Raw genomic sequence first — 14,959 nt, 5'->3', positions numbered from 1 at the left:
ATAACAACGCTTTTGGTGGCCAAACATTAAAAAGGAGTACAGTAACGAGTACATCAACGCGTGTCCTGTTTATTTGGCGAATAAACCCTCCCTGCATCCCTCAGGGGAGTGACGACCGCTGTCGTTTCCTCGACAGCCGTGGTGCCATATTTCACTAGACTCAGTGATGGGGTTGCTGGGTTTTGCAGGGGCACAGCATTTTTCTCACCGTGGTGGATCATTTTTCCAAAATTGTACAGTTCATTGTGCTGCCTACAGTCCCACCCGCAAAACTGATGGCGGAGCTTATGATGACAAATGTCTTTAGGATGCATGGATTCCCCAGCGACATACTTTTTGACAGGAGGCCTCAGTTCATATCATGATTCTATAGGAGTTTTGTTCCCTAATAGCGACAACCGCCAGCAAATCACCTGGAAACCAATAGCCAGACTAAACACGTAAACCAGGACCTGGAGACGGGGCTCCAGTGTCTTGCTTCACGTGATCCGCGCTCTTGGAGCCTCAAACTGATTTGGGTAGAGTACTGTCAGAATTCTCTTCCATTGGCATCAACTGGGTTGTCGCCTTTTCACATTGTGCAGTTATCCACGCTCTCTGTTTCCATCCGTAGTCTCCAACCCATCAGTTCAGTCCGCAGTGGCCATTGTGTGGTACTGCAAGAGAACCTGGGAGCGAGCCCAAAGGATGCAGTTGCACATGGGATGCTCCTATAAGACAACAGTGTCCTGGCGGCAGCCTACGGAGTGGGTCTGGCTTTCAACAAAGAATATTCCACATCAAGTGGAGTGTCCGAAACTCACTCCTGCTCAAGCCTGCTGGGCTTTCCTCTTTGGTACTGCCTGCCAGGTCCCTTCCTACACCCTGGATCATGGGCGGGGGCCCGGTCTATGCTGAGCACCGACTGCTGTCTTCGGGCAGTCGGGGGAGAGGGGTGCAGTATCTGGTCGAGTGGTAGGGGTTCAGTCCCGAGGAGCGGTCGTGGGTTAGTTCCTGGTTTATCGTCAGCCCCTCGCTCATCAGGGACTTCCGTACCGTGCATCCTGAGGCCCCTGGGCCGTCTGGGGTTGGCCGTTAGTCGGGGTGACTGTTTCAGGTGTATCCTTCCTTAACCTCGTACGCAGCTGCTCCGGTGAGCAGGTACGCCCACCAGTTTCTTGTTCACACTAATTACCGTCGATTTAAATTTGCTACGCATGTCATTTGGTCCTTCGCCAGATCGTTGTACTTTACCGTCACGTTCCTGCATTACCTTGTCCATGTTACTAACCTCTTGGATGACCCTGCTTCATGTTTGACCTCCCCTCTGAGCCTGCCGATTCTGTTACTGTTGCTCTTTTGGACTACCATCCTGTGCACCTAATAAACTTTCAGCTCAAACGGTACCTTGTCGCAATTGTGGTCCTTGGGTTGAACCTTGAGTTTTGGTCATGCCACTATGCCGCCTATTTACAAATATTTCCAAGAAAAGTTACCGATTACTACTTTTTGTAGTTCTTCGAAAATACCATGCATCTGTAATTATATTTAATTTCCGGGTGCATTATAAGGTTGTTTTTTCTGACAAGCCAAATACTATTTTTGAGCAGATATTTGGGAATAATTAAAAAGGAAAGAGATCAAACATTAAACAGCACACAGAATAAAGACTTACACATTCACAAATATAAATAAGAAAAGGTACTTCATATGTTAACAGGAATGCCAAACCTAGAAAGTGCTTAACAAATGCTTGGATGAAAACTTCTCCTTTCAATGCTGCTTGAGGGATCTTGGAACATGTACATACCTTGTGGCAAGAACTCCCTAGAAATTGAGCTGAGCTCATAATTGGCTCACTTCATTGTGGGATTTTATCAACTTCAGGAAAAAGAAATTGCGCCTTTCCCTCTCTTTTTCAAAAAATGCTTTTCATTTCCCTTAGCATTAAATATATTTAATAAAAAGTCACAAAGAAGAAAACTACCATAAGCGTAGGGTAAAACAATAGTAAAGCAGGTTTTAAACCTATCCAATAACATTTTCAAGGCTATGACTAATTTGTTGGACCTTTTTTTAAAAGAACCCACAATCAATTTAACTGGCCACTTCTCACATTTAAGATCTGAATAATATAACAAAAGTAAATTTGAATGCCAAGTTGTCCTTGAAGGTTGTAAGTCACGAATCATGGCTGTTGTTTGATGCATTGTATTGCATTGGATAACAAATAATACAAAGACAGTCATTTTAGTATCATGTGTCCAATTGCTGATTTCTTTTTTGTTCGTTTTTGTTTCAGGTTTTTTTTTGGTTACAGTTACAGTAGATTGCAACTAAATTACAGTGAGTACAGACAGTACAAAGACGTTGCAGGCTAAGACTCCATTCAATATTGTAACAGGACTATTTACAATAACAATGTAAAAGATCTAACCCACACATCCACAACATTGATAATTCAGTAATGGAAGAATAAGGCGCAAAGAAATGAAATTAATTTGATTGGCTAAAACTAGAGTGAAAACCCAATACAAACTACAGCTAAACAACGAGAAAAAGGAAACAACTCGATATGTAAAGACACATAATTAACGACAAGTTAACTTAAGAGCCAGGAAAAGTATAACCCAAGTTAAATTTTTTTATTCTGTGATCAGGCCCGCCCTTGAGTGTGCTGTGAGGTCTTAGTTCTTACCTATGCAGTAACAGAGCAGGACAGAGAGGAGTACGGACAGTCCGACTGCACTGAGGGCTGTACACCTAAAAGTGAAACACATAATATTGTGTGTGAGCTTTATACATTTTTTGGTTTGGCTATTGATTTTGTTTGATGGGCTTGATACGTATAGGGCAATAACCATCAGTTTATGCTGATTGGCTTTAATGTAGCTGCATGGTAACACAGTTGTAGTGTTCGCCGCACAGTTCTGAGGACCGGGCTTCAAATCCTGCCCCCCACCTATGTTGAGTTTGCATGTTCTCCCTTGGATTTGTCATTTTATGCCATCATTTCAATTACAGCAAGGTTGCAATCCCTTCACCCGCCTCACATCCACCAGTTGCTCCTTTCAGTGGACCCAGTGTGATGGTCTCCTTGTGACGCATGCGCGTATATTTTGTCAGGCCAAAGTTTATAAAACAGTGGTGAGGCCGGCCATGATGTACGGATTAAAGACAGTGGCTCTGAAGAAACAAAAGGAAGCAGAAATGGAGGTGGCAGAAATGAAGATGCTGAGGTTCTCGCTTGGTGTGAATAGTTTGGATAGGATTAGAAATGAGCTCATTAGAGGGACAGCCAAAGTTGGATGTTTTGGAGACAAGGTTAAAGAGAGCAGGCATCGATGGTTTGTTCATGTTCAGAAGCGAGAGAGTGAGTATATTGGTAGACGGGTGCTGAGGATGGAGCTGCCAGGCAAAAGAGTGAGAGGAAGACTGAAGAAAAGGTTGATGGATGTTCTGAGGGTGGACATGAGGACAGTGGGTGTTCGAGACGAGGATGCACGATAGGCTTAGATGGAAAAATATGACACGCTGTGGCGACCCCTAACGGGACAAGCCGAAAGAAGATGCGTGGATATTTTGTAAACTTCCGGCCAGTCTGAAACATTCCCATTCATGCTTCATCATGTGCCATTCGACAACTTGTCGCCAAGTGTTCATGTTTGCTATGGACATCTCAGAAAGACAATCACAGCGAACGTACATATATGTGTATATCTTTTTATCAACTTTGGTTTTAAGGTTAGGGGTAGGATATAACGTATGTTAGCTCCCTCTATGTAGAAGAAGGGGAACTATGAGACCGGAGTATTTCCCAGTAAGCGTCTGCTATGTACCCTGAGTTCCCCTGTTAGTAAAGCACGCGCATTAATCACAAGGAGACTTTTCAGCACAGGGAAGCACTCAGAGTGTCACACCGGCAGTCTCACAAGCATTCAGTAAACTCAAAACCTTTTTCACCAGTGCTCCCATTCTGCGCCTTCGTGACCTCTCCATCAGAGCAGAGAGGCAGGGTGCACAGACCAGGAAACAACATAGATGTGCTGAAACCCAGTGTGACACCCATACACCCCCAACCCTGTGCTAGTCCCCCAGAGATCCTTTGATATAAACGTGTGCCACTGACAAAGAGGGCTGCTCCACCCAAACCCGCAACACCAAACCCAGGACCGCCCCTCTCCCCCACCAGCACCCACTACTCAACCCCGACTGTGGAAGGTGGACCCCCCAAACCAAGTAGAGACCGAGAAAAAAAAACATAGGCCCCACAGTCCACAGGGCCTGGTGTGCCATGGGAAGAGGAAGAGGTGACAGCAGTGGGATGTAAGGAACAGAGAGAAGAGGAGGAAGCAGGCTCAAGGAAAAATAAGGGTGCCACCGCCCCTGCAAGCAGCCATAGCTTGGGACCCAGGTGGTCACCAGCCGACACCACTCCAGAACCCACGGAACACGGGCAAGCCTCCATTACACAATAAATACTCCTTGGGAGGATACCCCAGTGGTCCCAAACCTAAGAAATAATTCCTATAAACAGAAATCTCCCTTGTTCTTTGTTCTTGTTGCAATGTTGTTCCTTTTTCTCTGTTTTCTGTTCTGTCATACCAGGGCAGCACCGACTGCTGGAGAAAAATTCCTTGTGTGTTCTACACATTTGACCATTAAAGTCGATTCTGATTCTGAAAAAAGTCTCACCCAATAAAAAGCCGGAACTGCAAACAGAGGGATAAGAAAAGGAAATCCTCACTCTATGCATGTCTCCTCTCACCAGGGAAACTGATCTTAAATGTGTGGGTAAGGAAAAATAAATAAAAAGGATAATAATTAAATAACAACAACCCGATCCCTTTACAATAAAAAAGCCTGGATCCAAGAAAGTTCACCTGCTCTGTCTACTTTACAGGAATTTATTTTAGAATTACAGAGGATGAATTTTAGGCTATAAAGTTTTTGAGTCAATTACTAGGCGTATCAATCTAAATGAACCAATCTTGTCCTTGAATCGAATCAGCAGTCACGAATCGTGATACGAATCGAATTATTGGTTAAACGGATCGCAACACGCCTAATACTGTGCTTAATAGCGATAGAGAGCAAGATTTATTCATTTAGACAGGATAAAAATATGCTATGTACTTGAAGTAAGTATATTAATTTAATTTTTTGGAAAAATTATTTTTGCTTCCACAACTCTTTACAGCATAGTTTAATCAAAATAAATATTAGAATGCCTCGATAGGCTACTCAATCTTCCTTCATATTTACTTATGCTCATTACCAAACTTCCAGACCATTTAAACTCGACCAAATACTAACACTCAAGTCAAATTCAGTCAAATGATACAGGAACTGATAATTTCCTGTCAGGTTATTGGTTGTAATTTTTGTTGTGCTTTACTCCTTTCTCTGTATTTATCCTGTCTACCCTACTCATTTCCTGTTAATCAGGTCAATGTCGGTATAAACATATATTTTACATTATTTGTATTTATTGAATGGTTAAACACTGTTTAACATAAACATCTGCACGGTGGAGCAGCTGTAAAGCATTGGCCTCACAGTTCTGAAGACGAGGGTTCAATCCTGGCCCCTCCTGTGTGGAGTTTGCATGTTCCCCCCATGCCTTGGTGGGTTTTCTTTGGGCTCTCCGGTTTCCTCCCACATCCCCAAAACATGCATTAATTGGACACTCTAAATTGCCCCCATGTGTGATTGTGAGTGAGACTGTTGTCTGTCTCCATGTGCCCTGTGATTGGCTTGCAACAAGTTCAGGGTCTACCCCGCCTCCGGCCTGACGACAGCTGGAATCGGCTCCAGCACTCCGGCGACCCTAGTGAGGATACGCGGCTCAAAAAAATGGATGGATGGATGGATATTTATTGAAGAAAGAACAATGCAACATCTTATTATTGTTTCACTGTAAACCCCGGAAATACCGCTTGATGTGAACTTACCTCCATGAGCAGTATTTGGAGGATTTTTTAAACTTGAACGCAGAACGCGACAAAGTGTTTCTTGGCAAGGGTCTGGTGGGAGGGGAGTACACTGAGCCTGTTGCCATACTGTAGCCTGGTGTTGCTGTGGAGAAGAGGGGGGTGGCACCTGCACCTGTCTTAAAAAGGAAGTGCCTGGAGAGAAATAGAAAAAAAAGAAAAAATGTGACATTTACATACCTTGGCAAAATTGTTACAAATTGTCGCAGAAATAACTTGAAACTGACGACACATGCATATTGACAAGTTGTGAAGCTTCTTGGAGATGTCCTTTGGACAGATGAGCTAAACTACCTTATTGTTAAAGAGCCTATAAGGTCTTTCCACTTTCAAAAATGACGCATACTGAAAATGAACACTATGTATATGTGCCATTATTTTAAGTTAATGAGGACCTTAAATAATTCAATAATAAGTAAATATTCTTTGCCGGTTATCCTAATGAGGGTCGCAGGGAGTGCTGGAGCCTATGCCAGCTGTCAACTGAACTGGTTGCCGGCCAATCGCAGGGCACATAGAGACCAAAAAACGCACTCACAATCACACCTAGGGGCAATTTAGAGAGTCCAATCAATGTTGCATGTTTCTGGGATGTGGGAGGAAACCGGAGTGCCCGGAGGAAACCCACGCAGGCACTAAGAGAACATGCAAATTCCACACAGGCGGGTCCGGGATTGAACCCAAGACCTCAGAACTGTGAGGCCAACGCTTTACCAGCTTTACCACCGTGCCGCCCAAAACTGTAAACATTCAAAAAAATATATTTTAATCTACATTTAGAATAATCTGTATGCATCTACATAATCTACAGTTAGTATATAATTGATGCTTTCTCCCTGACCCCAAAAAACATTGGAATTATGGTTACTATATTTATAAACATTTATTAATTAATTTATAATAAATATTCATTAGACGGTGAATGCTGCTCTCCTCCCACCCAAAGATTTTTCTAAAACATTGGTGTTGATGGAATTTTTTTTTGACCAAAGAATGCGGAAACATTAAATAACATTTAAAAACTACCTATGGACTTGAGCTTCAATTCATTAGTTCCTATTAATAGAAAACTAATTATTTGAAAGTAACAGTTGAGAAAACCATAATGATGTAAACCACTTCAAAAAGTGTGTAGAGTAATTATCAAGGGCACAATGTCACAATTAATGACTAATCATTAGCTAATGAACATCTGCAATTACAATTACTTTCTAACAAGGCAGTCTGATTACAAATTGTAGCCAAATGTAACAAGAGGGACGTAATTAATACCTTCTTGAAGGCAAGATGCAAAGACAGATAAAAAGGAAAGTAAGTTGGGAGATCATAATGAATGGTCTGAAACTGAATGAAAAGGACACAGAATAGAGGAAATACACTGATCGATGCATTGAGCATTTCGATTTATTGTGTGCATTCTAGTAGTTCAATTTAAGGAGCAGACTATAGGACATCGTCTCATTTATCATGAGACTGCACCCAATCTCATGCATTCATGATTTAAACACGCAGCATTATCTATGGTGATCTTAGGTGAGCTTCATTTATTTCTCCAAGTTTTTTTCTGTGAGATTTTCCACTTTTATTTTTGCTGCAGTTACTGCTGCTATGTTTTTGCATAAGTGATTCCATGTCAAAGTCAGTCGTAACCAGATTTTTACACGATGAGATTCAAAAGTAAAACGCTCAGGAAATCCAAATAATGTCTTTGTTTTTATCTCTAAACTAATGAATAGATGGTCAGATGAATAATGGCATGGCAGTCACAGTGAATGGAATTCAACTCCTTCATATGAAACTTTCTCTGTGTTGTTATGTAGCACATTAAGAGAACCCACCTGTGTATAGAAAACATAATTGAATCTTGTGCCTGGATCAGACCATGAGATTTTTGCCTTGTCACTGTCTCAATTTAAAAGATCAAGACTGACATATTTTGTTGGGAATGACAAAACTATTTGTAGTGTTACTAATCCACAATCACCCATCTGGCGTGAGAAAAGCATAAGAATGCCAAATGAAAGGACTAGTATGTTTGAATTTTTTTTTTTTGGGAGGTGGATATCTTCAGTGTACAGACAGATACAGCATAAGAAGAAATCTGTGACACAGCACGTGTACTTCAATCAATAGAATTGTGTCTTGCAATGGCACTTCCTCTCCTTTGGTGGCTGTTATTCACCTTTATTCATGGACGATATGGTGAAGAGAAACAGAGATGAGTGGAACAACAAAAGTGAAGAAACCTCGTCAAGTTATGGCAGCAGCAGCCATTCATTTTCATGTCGTATGTAATGAATCTCATGACATGATTTAAAAGAAAAAAGATATAGTGAAATAACTGGCTTCATAACTTATGTTGTCTGCTTGCTAGCGGAATTAAAAGTACATGATCATGACTTCAAGCTCTCCTTGAAGAAGAACAGCCCAAACCGTCCTCTCTATAGCTCTCTGGGATGACAGGAAACTATTTTTTCTTTTTTTTTTCATCACAAACATTGCCGCAATCAAAACTACCGCCTCCTCCTGCATGTTTATTTTTGTCGCCGTTATGGTAACAGATACACAGTTTATGGTAGTGTTGACACGTTTTCCAGTCCTGCCTCCCCTGACAGCTTCATCTGACAAGATTAGTCCAATGATTGTAAAAAAAAAAAAAAAAGAAAAAAAAAAGACATGGTTATATCTTCATACGTATATGCTATGGTATGCAGTGTTTACAGTGTTCTGACCAATACACAGCAGGATCTGACAGAGTGCCATTACAAAACAGAAAGATGTGACTCAAAAGTTACAAAAGCACCAATTAGGGAATGACAAATACGATGGAGTGATAACAATCATGAATGCCACTCATTACAGTACTGAAAAACATATATATATATATATAAACAATATTTACTGAAATGACCTCAGCTACTGTGACTATTTAGTGACAGAGATTAGTAAAATAAATTGCAGTCATGTTAACATTTCAATAAAAAGGCCTGAAATTTTCATATATTTTTAATTGGTAATATTCCAAATGAGTCTCTTATCTCTACTCATTTAAACTCATTGCCATGTAACTAATTTAACAAGCCCAGAAAACTATGATACCAGAATCTTAATACTGTACTTGACCAAAACAAGTCAAGTGGTTTCATATACATATTTTGACAACTACTCCACTTCGTCAGACTTTACTTCCCTGTGCTTTTATTTTACATTTGTAATAGGAATGAGGCATCTTATTTGGAGTTTTTACTTATTGTTATTTATTGTGTTTTCGACTTACTGGTTGTCAGGAATTGCGTGGCAGTTATTCGATGGCGCTTCACAGTGGATGCACATTTGCCTCATAGTTCTAAGGATTGGGGTTCAAATCCTGCCTCCGCCTGTGTGGAGTATGCATATTCTGCCCGTGGCTGCTTGTCTTTTCTCCGGGTGCTCCAGTTTCCTTGCGCATCTCAAAAACATGCATGGCAGATTGATGGAAGACTGAATCTACGTGTGAATGTGAATGTGGATAATGATCTCCCCATGAATGGTTTATATATCCCCTGCCCTGCATTTGTTTGGCGCCCAGTTGAAGGTGTACCCCACCTCTCACCTGAAGACAGCTGGGATAGGCTCCAGCATGCCCGCAACCCCAGTGAGGATAAAAAGTACAGAAAATCGATGTATGGATGGAGTTTTTACATCGGCTGCCCTCCCTGACACAATGTGTCCATTTTTTAAATTTTATTTGGGTTTGGGACTACAGCAGAATATGGAAATATTGGCTGCACAATGGAACCCCAAGCCGGCACCATGTACTGCTACCACTACACCACCAGTGCACTTCTTTTTATTTATTACTGAATGTAATTATGCATGGTTTATTGTTTTCTTGTAATTTTATATAAGTGATACGCATATGGATGAAAATTAGCTCCCTGCGGTACACTTAAAAACAAACAAAGCATATACAAGCATCTGCGACGTAGGGCAAAGGTAGAGGTGGCAAAGGCTAAACAAGAGGCATATGAAGACATGTACACCAGGTTGGACACGAAAGAAGGAGAAAAGGATCTCTACAGGTTGGCCAGACAGAGGGATAGAGATGGGAAGGATGTGCAGAAGGTTAGGGTGATTAAGGATAGAGATGGAAATGTGTTGACTGGTGCCGGTAGTGTGCTAAATAGATGGAAAGAATACTTTGAGAAGTTGATGAATGAAGAAAATGAGAGAGAAGGAAGAGTTGAAGAGGCAAGAGTGAAGGACCAGGAAGTGGAAATGATTACTAAGGGGGAAGTCAGAAAGGCACTACAAAGGATGAAAAATGGAAAGGCAGTTGGTCCTGATGACATACCGGTAGAGGTATGGAAGCAATTTGGAGAGATGGCTGTGGAGTTTTTGACCAACTTATTCAACAGAATACTAGCGGGCGAAAAGATGCCTGAAGAATGGAGGAAAAGTGTTCTAGTTCCCATTTTTAAGAACAAAGGGGATGTTCAGAGCTGTGGGAACTATAGAGGAATAAAGTTGATGAGCCACACAATGAAGTTATGGGAAAGAGTAGTGGAGGCTAGACTCAGGACAGAAGTAAGTATCTGCGAGCAACACTATGGTTTCATGCCTAGAAAGAGTACCACAGATGCATTATTTGCCTTTAGGATGCTCGTAGAAAAGTACAGAGAAGGTCAGAAGGAGCTACATTGTGTCTTTGTGGATCTAGAGAAAGCCTATGACAGAGTACCAAGAGAGGAACTGTGGTACTGCATGCGTAAGTCTGGTGTGGGAGAGAAGTATGTTAAAATAGTACAGGACATGTATGATGGCAGCAGAACAATGGTTAGGTGTGCCTTAGGTGTGACAGAGGAATTTAAGGTGGAGGTGGGACTGCATCAGGGATCAGCTCTGAGCCCATTCCTGTTTGCAGTGGTAATGGATAGGCTGACAGATGAGGTTAGACTCGAATCCCCTTGGACCATGATGTTCGCAGATGATATTGTCATATGCAGTGAAAGCAGGGAGCATGCAGAGGAACAATTGGAAAGATGGAGACATGCACTGGAAAGGAGAGGAATGAAGATTAGCCGAAGTAAAACAGAATATATGTGCGTGAATGAGAAAAGTAGAGGGGGAAGAGTGAGACTACAGGGAGAAGAGATAGCGAGGGTGGACGACTTCAAATACTTGAGGTCAACAATCCAGAGCAACGGAGAGTGTGGTAAGGAAGTGAAGAAACGGGTCCAAGCAGGTTGGAACAGCTGGCGAAAGGTGTCTGGTGTGTTATGTGACAGAAGAGTGTCTGCTAGGATGAAGGGCAAAGTTTACAAAACAGTGGAGAGGCCGGCCATGATGTACGGATTAGAGACGGTGGCACTGAAGAAACAACAGGAAGCTGAACTGGAGGTGGCAGAAATGAAGATGTTGAGGTTCTCGCTCGGAGTGACCAGGTTGGATAGGATTAGAAATGAGCTCATTAGAGGGACAGCCAAAGCTGGATGTTTTGGAGACAAGATTCGAGAGAGCAGACTTCGATGGTTTGGACATGTTCAGAGGCGAGAGAGTGAGTATATTGGTAGAAGGATGCTGAGGATGGAGCTCCCAGGCAAAAGAGCGAGAGGAAGACCAAAGAGAAGGTTTATGGATGTGGTGAGGGAAGACATGAGGGCAGTTGGGGTTAGAGAGGAAGATGCAGGAGATAGGCTAAGATGGCAAAAGATGACACGCTGTGGCGACCCCTAACGGGACAAGCCGAAAGGAAAAGAAGAAGATACAAGAATCTGTGCAAGATGCAGTTGATTCAATCCAGCCTTGTTTCCGCGCTTCAGACAGTACTTGTTGTGGAGTTTAGGGCATGAAAGTTCTTTTTAGTGCAGCAATAGGAAACATAAAAGGATTTCAAATTTACAATTCTATGCTGTATGCGGGGATGGAGTCATGTAGAAGACTACACATTCAAAGTGTTAGTGGAAACTAATGACAGCAGACAGCCAGAGATTGCAGGGATAATAGAGAGTAAAATCACTGTGACCACAGTGAAAAGAAACCATAACTAATACGGTCCCCTCTCAAAGGTAATTACACTTCAAACTGTTTTTTCTCTCACCTGCATTTTAGGAATTATTCACAATGGCTGTCTTTATTAATCGGGCCCGCACAAGAATGTTGGAACTGTCACTGTTGAAGAAGTAACGAAGACCTGTTGCAAAAAGTCGATTTTACGTACAGTCCACTGATTTTAGTTGAAGTTTCTGTAGCTGTTGGCTAGGAACACACCTAAACCATCTAGATCGAGACGAGGAGTGAAGAAGGATAAAGAGTAAAGACACCAAAAGATTGAGTACAGTGTCCCCTTCCCCATTTGCGGTTCACCGTTCACGGCCCAGCACATTTGTTGATTTTGCGCTCAAAGTTTTTTTTTCCTCTCATAATGCACCATATTTAGAGGGTGTCGTATGTCCATACTGAGTTCCAAAATCTGTAAATGCTGTCATGGGACCCATCATGTGACTGGTCCAATGTAGTACACTTGAACACAATGGTTACATTGTAAACATGGATGCTCACATGTTCTAGTATGTATATAAGATGATGATAATGATGTCACTGAAGAAATAAAACACACAAAAAAAATTTACTTTAAATGCTATTTACATGCTGGGAGCGCCGCAAAGCATGCATGTCATTAACTAATCTCGACCTAATCCAGAGGACCTATATTTTATTTTTGTATCACACAAACATAGCTATTTTTTGATTAAAAAATATTCAAAAAATTCTCAACACAACAGCTAAGAAATAAATTAGCGGCAAAGTGCGAATATTTTTTGTAATCCGAATGCCTCTGATGGCTGTTTCAAACCGAGGCTCTGTAGAAGCTGCTTCCGTGTGACGTCACATCTAGACAACCCCAGTAAAGACAATGGTTTCCTATGCAGACAATCATACACACTGAGAGTGGGTTTTAGAGGAGATAGACAGCAGTGATGAAGAAGTTATTATGGAATGCTCTGTGGAAGTGATTGGAACTGAAGAGGAGGACTTTTCTAAGTCTTGGGGTTAGACCAGGCTAGGGTTGTTCGAAAAACATCCCATGCAGGTGTAATTAAACCATATATGTTCGAACCTGAGTTGACGAATACAACACAAGGACAGGATTCGGCAAGATCTGACGAAGTTGACGTGGAAAACAGTCTGGTAGGTGCCTCAAGAAATCTACGTACACCTTGTTGAAGAAATAATCTAATTTAAACACGTTTAAACATCTGATGCTGGTTTCACACAAGTGAGTCGTTTGTTGTTGTTGTTGTACTAGAGACTGAGTAGGTGAGGTTTAAAACAAAAATCGAAACGTTCAGTATCGCTCTGCGTTTAAAGATCACATGTTTAAAGCCCATTCTTCCCGTTATTTACATGCATTGAGCCCGTATTTTAATAATGCATCTCACACTTGAGAGGACACACTGCTGTCGTCGAATTTCAGGAAGACCTTAGTGTCAACAGTACACTAACTTTATACGGTGTCCAAAATTCGTCACCTCATAAATATCACATGGATATGGATAATTGCTGACATATATATCTGTATCGGTATTGTACTTAACATTCAAAACAAAGGAGATACTTGTCGATATTAAACAATTGAACACGTACGTTCTTACTTGCTACCGAACCCAAGTGGATGCTGTACCAGGTTTTCAAAGCAGTCTTCTGTGAAATGCTTGGAACATATTACTGTCCACTTTGATTTGTAAGTCCAATATGCCCGCTTTGTCTTCACAAACCTGGTCCAAACCTGCGTATCTGTCCATATTTCGGCCATTCATGTAAGCTGATTCCGTCAGCGTTTGACGCAGAACAGCCGTGTACAACACACTTCCTCGATCACCATCTTTGCTAGCTTTTTACTCTCTGCCAAAATTTTGTCTGGATGTGACATCAGATTCCGAGGAGTTCCGGAACTTGCAGAATCTAAGTGACATTTTTAACAAAATTTTGAGACTGACTTTGACCCTAATTTATTTCATTTCTGTTGTGTTGAGAATTTTTTAAATATTTTTTTAATGGGGCGGCTCAATGTTAAAGCTGGTAAAGCATTGGTCTCACATTTCTGAGGATCGAGGTTCAATGTGTGGAGTTTGTGTGTTCTCCCCATGCCTGCGTGGGTTTTCTTCGGGCATTCCAATTTCCTCCCACATCCCAAAAACATGCAAAATTAATTGGACACTCTAAATTGCCCTGAGGTGTGATTGTGAGTGCGGCTGTTAGTCTCTATGTGCCCTGCAATTGGCTGGCAACCAGTTCAGGGTGTACTCTGCCTCCTGCCCGTTGACAGCAGGGATAGGCTCCACCACTCCCCGCGACCCACATGAGGATAAGCGGCAACAAGAAAATGGATGGATGAATTTTTTTAAATTAAATTTTAGCTACATTTGTATGATAGGCAAATAAAATACAGGTCCTCTGGATTAGATCTTTGAAGGGCATGTTTTGTGTCAATTATTTCTTCAGTCATTGTTTATTTGTTTAGTATTTTTGAGTTGTGCTATTCTGTTTGCTGTGGTGTGATCATTTTTGTTTCAATGTGACACCATGAGTGTTGTCAGCTGAAACATCCAGATAGAGACAAGGAGTGAAGAAGGATTGAAGACTGAAAATGCCAAAAGAAACAAAACATGTTGAGAAATTGTAATGTCGGAAATTAATAATTGACTTAGTGTAGATAGATAGATAGATAGATAGATAGATAGATAGATAGATAGATAGATAGATAGATAGATAGATAGATAGATAGATAGATAGATATATAGATAGATAGATAGATAGATAGATAGATAGATAGATAGAGTTAGCGTGTCATCTTTTTCCATCTAGGTCTATCTCGTGCATTTTCCTCTCAAACACCAACTGCCCTCATGTCTTCCCTTACAATGTCCATCAACCTTCTCTTTGGTCTTCTTCTCGCTCTTTTGGCTGTAAACTCCATCCTCAGCACGCTTCTACCAATATACTCT

At 41.4% G+C, this 14,959-nt stretch overlaps 1 protein-coding gene across 8 annotated transcripts in view; it reads right to left on the bottom strand.

The window, feature by feature from the left end:
* The window catches only part of tenm3 (teneurin transmembrane protein 3), a 338,666-nt gene that overhangs the window by 202,673 nt on the left and 121,034 nt on the right, over positions 1 to 14,959 (bottom strand). For all 8 annotated transcript variants that reach the window (XM_061830594.1, XM_061830598.1, XM_061830595.1 and 5 more), the window contains 2 exons: positions 5,934 to 6,107; positions 2,678 to 2,742 (listed from right to left, as the gene is read on the bottom strand). In XM_061830594.1, the coding sequence (XP_061686578.1) occupies positions 2,678 to 2,742; positions 5,934 to 6,107 (239 nt within the window). The remainder of the gene's footprint in view (positions 1 to 2,677; positions 2,743 to 5,933; positions 6,108 to 14,959) is intronic.

Source organism: Syngnathoides biaculeatus, chromosome 9, assembly GCF_019802595.1.
Source record: "Syngnathoides biaculeatus isolate LvHL_M chromosome 9, ASM1980259v1, whole genome shotgun sequence".
Taxonomy (NCBI): domain Eukaryota; kingdom Metazoa; phylum Chordata; class Actinopteri; order Syngnathiformes; family Syngnathidae; genus Syngnathoides; species Syngnathoides biaculeatus.
Note: the sequence above shows the minus strand (reverse complement) of the source record. Positions and strands in the feature narration are given on the sequence as shown.